The 16,373-nt window shown below is 35.7% G+C and overlaps 1 protein-coding gene across 1 annotated transcript in view; it reads right to left on the bottom strand.

Annotated features, from left to right (window-relative positions):
• Positions 1–1,343: 1,343 nt before the first annotated feature.
• The window catches only part of LOC113073603 (protein Shroom3-like), a 35,611-nt gene continuing 20,581 nt past the window's right edge, over positions 1,344–16,373 (bottom strand). The window contains exons 3-4 of the mRNA XM_026246416.1: positions 8,947–9,024; positions 1,344–1,512 (exon numbers count right to left, since the gene is read on the bottom strand). Of these exons, the coding sequence (XP_026102201.1) occupies positions 1,344–1,512; positions 8,947–9,024 (247 nt within the window). The remainder of the gene's footprint in view (positions 1,513–8,946; positions 9,025–16,373) is intronic.

Here is a 16,373-nt window from a genome sequence, read left to right as displayed (position 1 = left end):
TTTTGCCATATTCAAGGAATTTTTGGAAAGCTTCTTTTGAAATTTACCCGGAATTTAGTGATGCACTGGGTCTGTTGAGGCGAATGCCCTTTTATGGGTAAGTGATTGCCAGACTCTGAAAGCTGGCATCAGACTGTTGGTATTTCTGCTGGCATAATTAACATGATGTCACTGACCCATTGTCAGCAGCTCTGCAGTTACCCCTAAGAACTAGAGCAACCAATCACAGTCTATCAAACAATGACCACCAGGTCTCAGAAAGTGGAACGCTATTGGTGTTGCCCACGGTGGCCATGGGAACCTTCGGAGGGTTGTTGAGGGAGTGTCATCCCAAAGATTTTTTTTTTCATTAGACTGTGCGTCAATGCTTTGCCCTCTGGTCTTCTTCAAACACTGAAAATGTTTTTCTTTCAGTGTCATCATTGATGACACTTGAACCTTCTGGTCTAAATACAGTGATAATGACGGAGGTAACAAGCGCGCAAGGTTTTTGAATGTTTGTGGGGGAGTATGCGGACAAATTAGGTCCATGATCATACACAAAAGGAAACTACCAACAGAAAGACAATACAGCCACTTCTGACCAAAATAATCCACATGCATGTATACTTAGGGTCATAATAATGGACTTTTTAAAATGGGTCCTATTATGCATTTGAACTTTTTTATTTTTATTTTATTCAGTGTGTAGTTTGTATGTCAGCTTCAAAGGTAGATATTTCGTTAACAAGAACTACAACGAACGGCTTATTTGGACTACAGCATTGTTTTCTGGAGTTTGTGATTTCACAAAGCGGCCCATTAAAATGTCATTAAAATAATTCACAATCACACGATATTTTAATGGTTGGGGGATGGGGAGGGGCAAGGGTCATGGTTTGAACGCTTGGTTGATTGCAGAAGCAATTCTTATTCATTGTCTTGTCCTGATGCAGAGTTAGGACCATAATAGGATCCCTTTAAAGCCATCTGGTTTATGAATATGCACTCACATGCCACCACTTTTTAGTTTACTTACTCACTATTTTAGAGTAAGTATATGACATGCTAGATAACATATTCATGTGTCAAGTGGTTCAACTTCCAGGAAATACCTCATGAAATCAAATCAGGTGCTGCAACCCAAACTAAGGACACATAACATTCTCTCTCTCTGAATGAATGTCGTCATTGTTAGTGGATTGTTGCTTAGCTGACTTGGCTAATCCTTCAGTTGCATTGCTGGGAACTGTAAAAACGGTCATCTTCACGATTGTATCTCAGTCACGATCAAATCTCACATGCTAGCCTTGTGAAATATAGAGAAAAAATGTCTGAAGAAAGACAGTGTATATTGTTTGCTCTTAAACAAAGGCACTAGACTGCAGATGCACTGACCTGGAGTGGTAGCTCTGGTGCCAGGGGGCTCCCACACCACCCTGGGTGACTTGCATCATGCTTTCTGAGTCCTGAGGGACGTCACCCAGCTTCGTAGAATGCCAGGAATGAGGGCGAGATCCAGGCTCACTCCGTCTGGGAAAGAGAGATTTAAAGGAACATAAAAATCTATGCCTTTCTTTTGCAGAAAACACCTCATACACAGAGTTAAACACAAAAACTGTGACTATACTTTCACAAAAAACAAAATCAAACTCAGGAATAGTTTAGTTAGAAGTCAAAGTAGTTTAATGTAAACAAATCATGCATTGTCTTGTGTGGTCAAGGCCACTGAGGATCAAAACATCCCTGAAGAATGTTGCACTGCCTTATAACCAGCATCTCAATCTGTAAATATCAGTAAATAAATACTTCCAAATGTACTCACTGACAGATTGAGCATTTATATATTTATACATCATAAATATTTATTCCTAAGAATGAGATATACAATTATGGGAAGCTGGATGTATATTCCCATTTCTTTTTTCTTGGCACAGGGTGCTGTAGTGTGTTTTCGAAACACGGCAAGAATGTCGGGCACTGTCCAAAACAAAAACATTTTTGGTTTCAAACAGCGTGGAACATAATGAATGTTCTTCATATAATGATCAGCAGACTGTCTGTACCTACTGCTGCTCCAGACATTCAAACACACACACACACACACACACACGTTTGTTTTTGTGGAAAGTGGGTTTATCACTTAGGTGTAATGGTTTTTATACTGTACAAAGTGTATGTTCTATTGCCCTTCACCAACCCTACACCTAACCCTAACCCTCACAGGAAACTTTGTGCATTTTTACTTTCTCAAAAAAACTCATTCTGTATGATTTATAAGCGTTTTGAAATGGGTTATGTCCTCATAAGTCACCCTCTCCTTGTAATACCTGTGTCATACCCATGTCATTATACAGAGTTGTGTCCTGATATGTCACAAAAACAAGAGCACACACACACACACACACACACTTGCCAGCTTGTGCCCAACACGTCTGCTGACTGAAGTGAAGCTTTAAAGTTCTAGGGCATGGGTATTGTAGTGCAAGCAGTGGGAAAGTGTCTAGCACGATTTGGAGAAAAATCACTTTTTTAAATAAAATTTGGATTGCGATTTGAAATGCTTTAAATGCTTAAATGCATCAACAATAAGACTTTAAAATATTATACCATTAAATAAATAATTTATTATTATTAAATGAACATTTTACATAAAATAAATATTACAAATATATCACAAAAATATACAGTAGTTATTCTTTGTTTTAGGATCCTAATGCTTAAAATACATTTTTTTTAAAGCTCTGGGTTTGCTGTGCTTGTTTATAGGGGTCACAATTAGGCATAAGAAGTATTACAACTGTAATATACCACTGTAAAATCAAAAGGATAATATGTCTTTGCTTGAAGAGCTGTACTTTAAATGCTTAAAATATATTTAAAAAAATGTTTTAAAGCCTCAGGTTTGCTATGCTGCAAAATTTTTCCACACACTTTGTGATTATATAAATTATATATCATTATGAAAACAACAACAACCCAATATATGAAACAGAATAAGAAACTTTTTTGAGGCACTGTAATGTCCTCCAGAAAGCTGCACCTTCATGATTCAGACTGATCACACACAGATTGTTTCCCTAACAACCCACTCCTTTGAATTTTGACCCTGCTCTACGGAGACAGATCAGACACCGCATCTCCAAAACATCTGACTTTTATTGCATGTTGCTATGGAAGTGACTTTAACACACCCTCTTCCAAAGGGCTGCTCCTTCTGACCAGGCTAGATTTGGACCAGATCTGTCATAATGACTCCTGGAAGTAAAACATGTGAACTCAATGTTGAGCAGAGAACAGAAAACACGTCTGACCACCTTATGATGCTTCGAACTGCAGTTAGATCAGAAACTTTCATGCAAACAGGAAACACTGATCTAGAAGTAGATTCACAGGAACGCAGATATTTTCTCTAGGGAGGATGACTAGGTTGCATTTTTTAAATAGTTGCTGTAATGATTAATCATATCATATTCAGATTCATGCACTGGATGACCTGATCGACAAGAAGTTATTCAAATGTTGTAATATGAAATACTTTGAGACATGGTGATTATTGTTAAATTAAAAATAAATTATTAAAACATTTTTGTAGAGTTAAATAATATAATTTAAATAATGGAAAAGTAAATAAATAAAATAAAAATAAATAAAATTAGTTAGAAATATTCGTAATGAACTGAATTTTTTTTAACGTTGAATCACAAAAAACAAAAAATAAATAAACCTGAACTAAAAGTAAATTATACCCAATTATAAATATATAATAAAACACTATTACAAATGACTGACGGACATAATTACTAAAAATTAAACTCAAAATCTACTAAATCACTGCTTTTAAAGCGACTGTTAAATGACTTCTAGAATTAGAATTTGGAATTTAATTAGAATTAAAAATTAAATCCTATTCCGTGCCATGCAACACTACATTTTCCAAAATATCTTTTTTTATATTCCACATTAGAAAGCAAGCCCTACGAGTTTGGGCTGAATTAATCATGACGAAATTTTCATTTCCTTTAACATTATAGATTTAGAAGATTTATAAAAGTTTATAAGGCAAGTGATGAACACAAAGCAGGCCAAACCCTTTCTCAAACCTAGTAGCATTCTAGTGAAAGCATTACCTGACCTGCATCCCCTCGTTCCCTTGCTATCCTCCCTTACCAAGCTCTCAGCAGTTACCTTGCAGTCAGTCTCAGCACTTTAGAGATCAGACCCGTGGCCAGACCGTTGATGCTGGTCTCCGACGGCGCCTTGCAAAGCGCCCCATCCGACCTTCCCAGGTTCGATTTCTGCTTCCTCCGCAGCTTTTTACGGTAAAATGCCCCGAGCAGCTCCATGGCGTCTTTAGCCGTCTTCTGATAAACTGAGAATAAAATGCGAGGTGGCTGGAAGGGTTGTTGGGGGTGCAGTTTGACGACGCAAAGATCATCAAAACATGCAATTAAATATCATTAAAAAGTCACGATAAGAACTAGAATAAACATCCTGCCCTTGCCAGCGCTGGACAAACAGATTTCAAAAACGAAGATAGGGAGGAAAAGCTTCCTTCAGGAGATTCGATATTAGAGTTGTACAGGAGGAGTTGGATTTTAAAAACTGGGATAAATCGTAAAATAACGCAACACACAGACAGCCGAGAGCAAATGGGAACACATGATAGCATGCGTTCATAACATCAAACAAAGACTGGCCTTTGTGTGCATCTTCCTCGGTTTCCTTTCTTTTTCTCCCTCTTCTTCATCATGAGCATCCACGTGATCCCAGACGAGTCAACAAGCCTATCCGTGCCCAGAGGGCATTATGTGAACAGGAAGGCTGTAGTTTGGGTGTGTTTCAGGTTTGCTTTCATGTGTCGCTGACAGCCGTCTCTGGGTCTCCAGGGAACATGGGCAGGTGTAATAGCACAGGTGTCTTCACCTGTCTGTAGAATAAGGCCAAAGGACGCGAGTGATGTGGTGACATATTTATCCTCAGAAGGACCTGAGGCTTTTTCCACAAATACATCACAAGCTAACGACACCGGAGTACAATAACTGCAGACTTCCATGGCATCCCAACGTTCCCAGAAGAGATGCTTCACGTCGTGATCTAATGGTAACCTGACCCTTAGGACATCCAAAGGGTCTGACTCACAAAAAAAACCCAAAACCGTCTCTCTCGGGCCTTCTCGTCGCCTCCCTGGCTAGGCCAGACTGCAAAGGGTGTGTCCCACTGCAGAAACCTTATCTGATCCCTGGGAACGCGGCTCGTCAACTATGCTAATCTGTTTGATCTGAGAGGAAGCTGAAATTGGAGAATTGGAGTAGGCGGGAACGGTGGGCTTCGAGAGGAGAATGGAGATGCTCGCTAAATACTGTCTGTCTGAAAAAGTGTCTGTTGGAAATAGATAGATATAGTTGTGATATAGGGTAAATGAAGAGGCCGCAGGTTACATCACAATTTGCATACTTAACGAACCTCAGTGGTGATGGGAAAGTATGTCATTTCATTATGTAACAGGATTTATACACCAGTGTTTATATTGTAGTTATTTTCTAAATAAGTTTCCTGTGCTCACAAAGTCTGATTTATTTGATTTAAAATACAGTAATATTGTGAAATATTACAATTTAGAGAGTTACATTTTTTATGTTTAATTTTGATGGCAAAGCTGAATTTTTAGTGTCACACGATCATTCATAAAACATTCAAATATGCTTTGATGAACAGAAAGATCAAAAGTAAAAATATCTAAACATCCTTAAAAACAAAGAGAATTTAAGGTAAATAAAAGAAATTAAGTTTTATTTTCAGGGAAATCAAACAAAAATTTTTGAGCTTCATGCTATAATAAAAAAAAACTTCCAAATTCAAAATCAAAATAAGTTCACATGAATGGGTTAAATGCAGAGCACAAAGAAAGAAAGAAAGAAAGAAAGAACAAACTTTGCCTCCTCATTTCAGATCACCTGTGCACACAACTGAGATTAAAATATATTTATTTGGAAAACAAGGCTTAATTATATAACAAATATTATTTAACCCCCTAGGCACCACTGGTTTCTTATGATTAAAGCAAAATTGGGATGCAACCATATAACCTTCATCGGACTGAGGCTATCCAGGGGGAGACGGGTAATGTTATTAATGCATGTTACTGTGGGATTATGGGAAATCCTACCTCTGAGTGTGCAAATAACATTGGAATGTTCACAATCCAGGCACACGGAGCAAAACACAATTGACAGATCAACTGCGAGTGAACTAGACGTTATTAACGTCCTAAAAGAAGATTCTTCCAAGCAAGTGAAAGAGAAAGCTGGGAGAGAATTTAAGATGCCAGAGTTTTGAATCTTCATCCCCAGGCACTTTAGACTCACTTCCTGTAATCATTCTGTGAATACCTAAATGTATGAGTACAATAACACGTACACAGATGGAAATAACTGCTCTAGAGTGTTGGGTGGGCCTATAACACTGTTGTCTTACTTCAGTCTCTATTCTTTGTATTTTTTACACACCAAACATCTCAAAACTGTCGAGTCACTCAGTTTCTATGAAACTCTAATCAAAACTTCAATAGCTGCAGGAACTGACCATCTAAATGCAGAAATGTTTATTTCAGTCTTTTTGTAGCGTTATGACATCCATGACCACATATTCAGAGCACAGGCGTGATTGGAGCATCCAAATTAAACATTCAAAACAGATGATCTCACAAATCTGCTGGGTTTGAGGATGGTGACGAAACATGGACAAAATCAAGTCACATTCATTATCTGTGTTTAGATGAGAAGGGTGGTAACACTGAACATGATATCTGTCAGTTTGTCTCACCGCGCCATCTGTCGGACCAATGCAATTCTCATTTATGTATTTGAAATTACTGTATATTGTATATAAAACTGTATATTATGATTAAATGTTCACAAATACACTACTGTTCAAAAGTTATGGGAGGTTGTTTGTTTTTGAAAGACGTCTCTTTTACTCACCAAGGCTGCATTTATTTGATCAAAAACACACACTCAAATCAGTAATATTGTGAAATATTATTACAATTCAAAATAGCTCTTTTCTGTTTGAAATGCATTGTAAAATGTATGCAAAAGCTGTGATGCAAAGCTGAATTTTCAGCATCATTATTCCAGTCTTTAGTGTCACATGATCTTCAGAAATCATTCTAATGTGATGATTTGCTGCTCAAGAGATATTTCTTATTTTTATCAATTATTAAAACAATTGCTTAATTTTCAGTGGAAACTGGATTCTTTGATGAACCGCATTTATGTCAAATAGAAATCTTCTTCAAAATTCGTAAAAATTCATCTTTATTTGATCAATTTAATGCATCCTTATATAATAACACTCTTCCAGACCCTAAGCTTTTGAACGACAGTATAAAAAAAAGAAAAAGTGAATTATGCTTATATGAAAAATAGACATAATTAGGGGTGTGCCGGTTTCAGAATTGGTGATGACGGTTATGACGTGAGTCAAATGTGACGGTTCATAACATAACTGTCGGGGGTGGGGGGGGGGGGGGGATGCTAGTGGATCTGTCGTAGAGTCAGTTGGTTGTTCTTGGAGATAGCGGGTTAACTCCGTGTCAGCGCGCGCTCTGATCGGTAAAGGGGCAGAGATTTCAGACCTCCGTTTATTAAGGAGATGTGTCATAAAACTCATCATCCGCGCCACAGTTTTTTGAGCAAATTTCAAAGCCGCACCCGTCTGTTCTAGAAAGGATGCAGCAAAGATATTTAATGCTAAAGTATGAGGCATAGGCCTACGCTGAGTTTCATTTACGATGAGATGTGCTCTAGTTCGCAGTGCAGTGCAAGTGAACGCGGCGCGCTGGTGCTTCCATGTCACGGTTATCATTGTCTGCTATATTTGCTTTTTATTTATTAAAATACATGCAATTGGTTGATGAAACATTTATTAAAATTAAGATAAAATTTGTACAAAACGAAATTCGTTTTTAAGAAAGGTTTTCTACAAAGCAAAATGTAATGAAGTGGTAAATATGTCTGACGATTTACAAAACTTCATTAAGTGGTAAAAACCATGTTTCCCGATATATTGCGGATCTTATGATCCCATCTAAAAAATGAAAATAATTTTTGATAAAAAAATGTTTGTAAAAAATATTTTAATGACACTGTTTTGCCAGTTATAGAGTTCTAATGACGGTGTTCAACTATAACCGCCGGTCTCACGGTTATATACTAACCGTCACACCCCTAGACATAATAATAACTGTTTTAATGCAAGTCTGTCTTTTAGCCTGTCCTCATGTCCAGACTGAACTGCTCGACCTTTCCATTAAAGCCTTGTTAAAAAAAATTGTGAGATTGGGCCGTCACACTATTTACAGCTTATGTACACAGTACTCCATTTTTATTTACACACAGAACGAGAAGAAGAGAAACAGACACAAACTAGAAAAGAAGTTCATTTTGTCATGTAAGACAACAGCATAATCTTGCAGTTCTTCAAAAATCTCCTTAAAAACTCCATTAACAACTCGATACTAGTGGATTTAAAGAAAACAGAGACGGGACGCACCGAGAGTCACCCCTGACACGACCGACTGGAAACCATAAACCCAAATCCACTTCCTGTTAGGGACAGATTAATGTCCTGTTTCAAAATTAAAAGCAAGATTCGGTTTCCTCTAATGAAAAACCTCATGTGTGCAGATCAGGGATATTCTAGAAAACTAAAACTAACACTATAAAGCATTTGTGTTAATTGAAATAAAATAAACTTCAGCTGAGAAAAAAAATAAATACTAAAACTGAAATAAAAATATTTCTTAATACTTAAATACTTAAAAATAAAACTATTATTTTATTATTTTTAATTGAACTAAATAAAATAAAAATCTAACTATTAATAAAACTATAATAGTATCTCAATAATACTTCAACTCTTCTGCTGAAGCGAGCAGACGTGAGCAAACAGAAAGATGCACACCTGTTTCTGATGCGTAGTTTGACTCCTCCGCTGCATCTGCTGTCTCTGGAAGGACTGAGAGGACCTGGACAACACTCTCTACAAACACAAACAGACATTTAAGTTAGAAATTACAGACGGTTAAAGCACTCATCTCCTGATGCATGATTCAATTTCTGTAACTAATCTAAACTTTCTGCTCTGTTCTGTCAGACCACTCAATAAAAACTGTAAGAACTTGCTCAGAGATGACCTCATCACAACTATGATCTCATTGAGTTAAAAACAGGTCTACAACAAGTGTGTCGAGACGCCTGCATCATATGTGAATGCCTTCTAAGAAATGCTTGTGATGGACATGACTAAACTGGCCCAATTAAACAGAGCTTGACTAGCTGGTTGCAAAAATATGTAATTTTGCATATCCCAGTCTAGACAGTGTGAGTGCATTGGTTACTGTGTAAATGACACACGTCTGTTTGTCTTTAGATCATGCATTTTTGCAGAATCAATGTTAGCTGCAGAGAGGACGGACTCTAGGTTTCACGTTCTCGTGAGTCTATTACGTGGACTCTTGGGATTGACTTCAGGATTTGTTCAAATGCTGTGGTGTTATGGACGTATTTGACAAAGGAGGTCCATGCACCACATGGAGGTATACAGAATATTTTCTATTAACTTAAAGGACAGGATAAAATAAAGCCAAGTCTCTGATGCATGCAATTTAAAAAATATATATATATGCATGTATCTGTGTGTGTGTGTTGTTTATTTATAACTATATGCATATAATAATACACTGATTTGAAAACCAAGAACCATTTAAAATAAAAAACCTTGAAACCAGTTTAATGTTGTGCTGCTAAATATTCTTGTGAAATTTTTAGCAAGTGAAAAAACTATTTAGATGAAATTAATATCTTTCATGAAAATTTGCTTTTTGAAGAATTTCAGTCTGGCTTTAGGAAACATCACAGTACAGAATCTGCACTTTTAAAAGTTCTTGATGTTTTATTGACTGTAGATTCTGGAAAGGCAGCAGTTTTGGTGTTACTTTTTACATCTTCGTCTGCCCCTCTTAAATGTGGGATACCTCAAGGGTCCATCTTTGGACCCATTTTATTTTCATTATATATGCTTCCAATTGGTGCTATTTTTCAAAAACACAAAATATAATTTCACTGTAGACTATTGTAATGCTTTGTATGCAGGAATTAATCAGTCGACAATGAGACGTTTGCAAATTGTTCAAAATGCCGCAGCTAGTTTGCTGACAGGATCTCTGAAGTGGAGCCATATCACTCCGATTTTGTTTTCTTAACATTGGTTGCCTATCCGCTATAGAATTGATTTTAAGATTTTGTTGTTTGTTTTTTAATCTCTAAATGGTCTGGCACCACCTTATCTCTCAGATCTATTGCAGATATACTCTCCATCAAGATCACTTAGGTCCTCTGACCAGAAAATGTTAATTGTCCCAAGATCTAGACGCAAACTTTGGGGTGATCATTCTTTTTCTGTGTTGGCACCGAAACTCCGGAATAGTCTGCCTTCGCATATTAGAACTGCCTCCACAGTGGTATCTTTTAAATCTTTCTTAAAAACTAATCTTTTTTCTCTGGCTTTCCTGTCTAAATCAAATAGGTGAGTAAGTTTATTATTTGTTTTATGAGAGTAGCTAGATATCTGTAATATTGTATATTATTGTGTAAATGTTTTGCACATTTGTTTTTGTATGTTCTCAAATTGTACAGCACATTGGTCAACTACCTGTTGTTTTTAATTGTGCTTTATAAATAAATGACCTTACTTTACCTTTCACAACATTCTAATTTTCTTTTCTGTCACTTATGATTTATTTAATACATCCTTGCTGAATAAAAGAATTGATAAAAAAAAACTTTTTCATAAATTTCATGCTTATTCTTGTAGAAGGAAAAAAATATGACAAAGTTTTTCTGGTGACAAGTGCTTTGAGAGCATATGCTTGCGTGTATCTACTGCACAAACTGCGACTGCAAGAGCTTAGCCAGCAAAACAGCAGCTCAACGGTCCTCCAACCGCACTGAGAAACACTTGTAATGTTGACACAGCATTCCTATAGTTAGGAAAGGTGACATCACGCTCTTTAGAAAAGGCTTTTGAAAAGCTCTCACACACCGCTAATAAAAGACAACACAAAGACTTTTCAAACAAACTTAACACAAACTTTTACTTAAAAGGACAATGCGACCAAAATTTCGGTTCCCACTGACTTCCACTGTTTGATTATTTTCATTTTTGGGTTGACTGTCCCTTTAAAGGAGATAATACTGTGTGAAAATAAGCAGCTTGTACGTTTTGCTAAATTACTCCTTTAACAGATCATAAGCGTGGGAAAGATTTTTTTAAGGACTATCCCTTTAAAAGTGAACAGCTTGCTGCATACCACACTTTCAAATGTTCTTTCTCTTTTAAAGCTTGATTTATCACTCTTTCTTTAGAAGGGTGTGATCGGCCCGACTGCTGTAGGTATGTATATACTCTATGCTGCTTCAGAGGAGACCATCTTCTAATTTTTCCTCTATTAATCACTTTAAGTGGCCTGTGAAATGTAGGGACGTTTATAGGAGCAGGGAATCTTGATTCATCATCTCTGATCGGCACATTAACAATCCATGATTTTAAAGCCAGCATGTGCATCTCTGAACTCTTCTGCTCAAATGCCCCCAGCATTCCTCGCATACCTGCCCCCCGGAGGACCTCGCGGTCACCATAGAGATGTGAGCAGCATGCAACTTCCTGTAAGCCTCAAACCCCAAATGCTGCTTGCAGATACACTAGCCTTCTAAAATTAGGGGTCAGTAAGTTTTTTAGAAAATAAAAGAATACCATTATTCAACCATGATGCATTAAACTGATCAAAAGTGACATTTATAATGTTACAAATGCTCTTTAATCCTGTAAAACATTTCCACAAGAATATTAAGCAGCACAACTCTTATCAACATTGATAATAATAATAAATGTTTCTTTAGCAGTATATCAGTTTATTTAAATGATTTCTGAAGATCATGTGACACTGAAGACTCGAGTAATGATGCTGAAAATTCAGTTTACATCACAGGAATAAATTACATTTTACAATATTTTCAAATAGAAAATAGTTATTTAAAATGCAAATAATATTACAAAATATTACTGTATTTAAGAATATATAAATGCAGCCTTGGTGAGCAGAAGAAACTTTCCAAAATGTTTAAAAAAAATCTTACTAACTCAAGCTAAACACCCATAAAACATATACATTTTTACATTTGATTTAAAACACTAAATACTTAAAACACTAAATACTTTGATTGAAGGACCAGAGAAAAAAGGTACAAAAGTTGTCATTGGGGTGGTACCTTTTCCAAAAGGTACTAAAATGAATTTAGGTGCTGATATCTACACTTTAGAAACTAATATGTACTTTTAAGGTGCTTATATGCACTCTTTAGGGGTAATAAGGTACAAAGGTGCACCCTTTTCGGTAGTATCACCCCCAGCTTTTGTACCTTTTTATTTTTTCTCAGAGTGTAGCAACCACCATAACAACTGCATAGCATTGTGCTAAAAACAATGAACCTTAGCAACAACTGCACAGCATCACCCTCACATTTAAAAAAACTGTCTAAATAACAAAAGTCCTTTATAAATCACAGGGTCACATTGCTCTATGAGCATTGCGTCTGCAAAAGTCTTATACTTTGTGTAGACACAAACTCCATGCTGCTGTTGTTGTCATCATCCTGTGTGTGTGTGTGTGTGTGTGTGTGTAAATATTCCATGCCACCCACACGCTTGACCCTTTCCTGACTGATCTGACCTCTTCTCTTGTTTACATGTGTCTCGAGTGAATCGCACCCAACCACAACATCAATCAGCCGCGCAATAATAAACGGATGCTCGGATGAAACTTCAGACAATTTTTCCCACATTTCATCTATTGTTTTTGAGGGAAATCCATGCAGAACAGATTTAAACATGGTAAACGGAGACAAAATACAATGCTTTTTTTAAATACAACTGCAATTGGCAAAAGTTTTGTATGACAGCTGTTCTGCAGATATTTCTCCTCGAACACCTTGCAAATATATGCAATGGAATTTTTATGTGCAGTTCAGGCTTTAATATTTTTAAGGATTTGTTTAACCACCTAAGAACCTTCATACACTTCCAATCTGGAAAACGAGTTCTGCAAAACAAGAGGACATTCCCTTTAAAACATGCCATACTTCTTGAACACACCCTTCACCTGCATTTAGAGATTCTGTGAAAGAGTTTAAAGCTAAACCAGCTTGACCCACTGCAGGAATGCTATTAACAGCCAAGAGAACGAATGCCGGAGAGGAACAAAGACCACAAAAAATTCATTTTGAAGAAAAAAGATTGACAGAAAAGGCTACGAGGCGTTTAACAAGCCTCCTTTTGCCCTTAATAAGGCTGGTATTGGTGTATCTAGGAGTATGATATTAGTGCTGATTAGGTTTTATTTATTGTCATATAAAACGATACAGCCTCTTCCAAAACAATACAAAGGCGAAAATTCAGCATTTCTTTTTAGCTGATAAAAACAATTAATATAATCAGAATTATGCAAAACCGTGTCAGAATAAACTATCAAATGCATAAAAATACAATAAACTTCTTTTGTGGTGGCGAATATTGAACTGCATGAACTCGCTTACATTGGTTCTCATTCTTTAATAATGGTGTTAAAACAATTGTGTTATTCTTTTACAATGGATTTACAAAACATTCATACAAATTTAAATTTTGTTTTTATCATTCTTATGTTGATAAATCCGGATTATTCTAAAAGGTATGACAGCAATTTCACCATTAGCTATTCGTCACTCTACAAATATCTTTACAGATGCACATAAGAGCATGCATAGCATACGATTAATATGCAGGGTCAACTACTTAAGTTTTCAGAAATGATACAATCTGGATTCATTGACCATTATTAAGAATAGGAATAGAAAATAAGCTTTTATTAATAGATCTATAATTATATTACATTTAAATAAACTGCAGAATTACTGTAGAGTATCTTAGTTATTTACTAAGAAATTGAATATGGATTCATTAAATTAAAACAAAAAATAATATTATTATATAAGATAAATACATTTATTAGTTATAAAAACTGAATTAGTCACTTAGTAATAAAAATGTTATAATTAATTATTCATCATTCTATTTATATATATATATATATATATATATATATATATATATATATATATATATATATATATATATATATATATATATAATTTACATTAATGCTATTTTACCTTTTAAAATAATCAGGATTTATCAACAATTTCTAATAATAATAATAATTATGAGAAAAATAAAATTGTGTGTTTGTTTATATTCAACAATCACTTTATCATAAAGTTAAGTGTAAATTAATGTATTTTATGCATGAAAATGTTCATACAAAGTTTTTAGTCATGGTTAGTGAATGAGACCCATTTTCATCAGAAAATCTCTCGTTTGCATCTTCTGGGCTGCTGGAGGACATCGTTTCAGTTCATCTACTCTGCATGTAACCCCCGAATGTAAGGGTAAACCAGGAACCTGATATCACAGGAGAACAGGAAGACACAAAATACTCCGGCAGAGGAAGGAAACAAAGGGATACAGATGAAATGATGATTAAAAACAACGGCAAACATGATGCTTGGATGATGGAGATTAAGCGTTCTTTGTACTTGGAACTTCAACAAAGCTTGCTAATAAATTAAGTGACAACCAAACATGCTGACCTTTAGCGACGCCTCCTAAAAACAAACACGTAACCTGACTTCACTACACTCTGGACGAAGAGCTCTTCCTGTATCTGGCTCTTCCTGTGTGTTTACAGCGACTCCAGCTCCTGTGACGCCAAAAACACTTATAACAAAACAATCATAAACACACTTCTCATTCATTCACGGCAGACACAGCCATTGCTATTATGATTATGAATGTTATTTTGTGTTTTTTGAGTATCGTGTTGTTGTTTATTGTGAGTGTTTAACGATCTCTCATGTTTACAGACAGCCGACGCTGGATCTACTTAAAAGGATGATAATATGAATATTATAAAATTGTCAGTTTCTCTCTGTGTTCTTTTCTTGTTTAGGACTTCTTACATATATAGTATCACATTTAATAAGAAGTATAAAACAATAAATGAGTGTTTTTGAAAAAGTGAATGATTACTGACATCATTAAACATGTCTTTATGAACTTTGACACAGTTATTTAACTAAATTTAACTGAATAATGCAACTATTGCTGTAGAGCTGCTTAACAGTTGAAATTTAAATTTTAAAACTATTTACTAATGTGAAGTTGCTTTAAATCAATCTGTTATATTATATTATATATAATAAAATACATAACATAATAATAATAAATAATAATATATATATACACAATATAAATACATAAAATACAACCAATGAACCTTAAAACTGAGCCGAAAACACAGCAACGAAAAGCAACTTTTAATATTCATATCAGTGAAACATATTTTTTAGCCTATTCAAAACAAACTAAACACAGACAAGCCTTTCATTTGCATATGGAAACCAGGAATTTATATGCAATTCTATGCAAAACATAACAATTAAGCAATCTCAGACCCATCACACTATGATCTCATTCATATAGGCCTATGCAGTATTCACGGTTTACAAATACTGAGGCAAACGCACCTGTAGTTGACATACAGCATGCAAACATCAAGACTGTGGGTTAAATGTATATTTGAAATGCTGCAACTGATCATCAATTCTTTTTATCCTTTGAATTGCCATTTAGCATTTGCGATTTCCTTAAATAGTCATAACTGTGACTAATGGATTTGCAACTGCACAAATATTCATTGCAATCTCACAATTAATAAGGTCATTAAACTGCATGCACAGTATTCGAAAAATGTTTTGAAATAGTTTAAACTGAGTCACTGCTGTGACTTGCCAAATGTTCATTTATATAACGCTAAATAAATCCAGTGCACTTTATTCCAAACAAAGGCACACTGTTCACTAAACAGCGGTAGGATTGCATAAACACAGAAAGGTACATGACAAGCAGTTTTAAATGCAAGCATGTGAAAGGAATGATTGTACCTGTGCTGATGCTTCTTCTGAATGCAGCTACAAGGAATAAATCCCAACTTCACTCATTTGGTTTTAAAAGAGCAACATACTGCAGACCGACTCCACACTGACAGGGAAAGAACAACATCTCTCTCGCTCTCAAACACTGGTGACACATCAGAGGCAAATTACTGCGTCCCCTCAGCCAATCAGAAGAGGGCTGAATGAGAGCCACAGCGATGATGTCACGGAGCAGGTTCCTCTCGTCCTGCCTTCAGGCCAGCTCTCTCTCTGTTTTTCTCTCCTCTTGTTCTGCCGCTTTTC

The sequence above is a fragment of the Carassius auratus genome, unplaced genomic scaffold (assembly GCF_003368295.1).
Source record: "Carassius auratus strain Wakin unplaced genomic scaffold, ASM336829v1 scaf_tig00012443, whole genome shotgun sequence".
In the NCBI taxonomy this organism is placed as follows: Eukaryota; Metazoa; Chordata; class Actinopteri; order Cypriniformes; family Cyprinidae; genus Carassius; species Carassius auratus.
The sequence above is the reverse complement of the archived record's forward strand: the minus strand, read 5'-3'. Positions and strand labels throughout refer to the sequence as shown.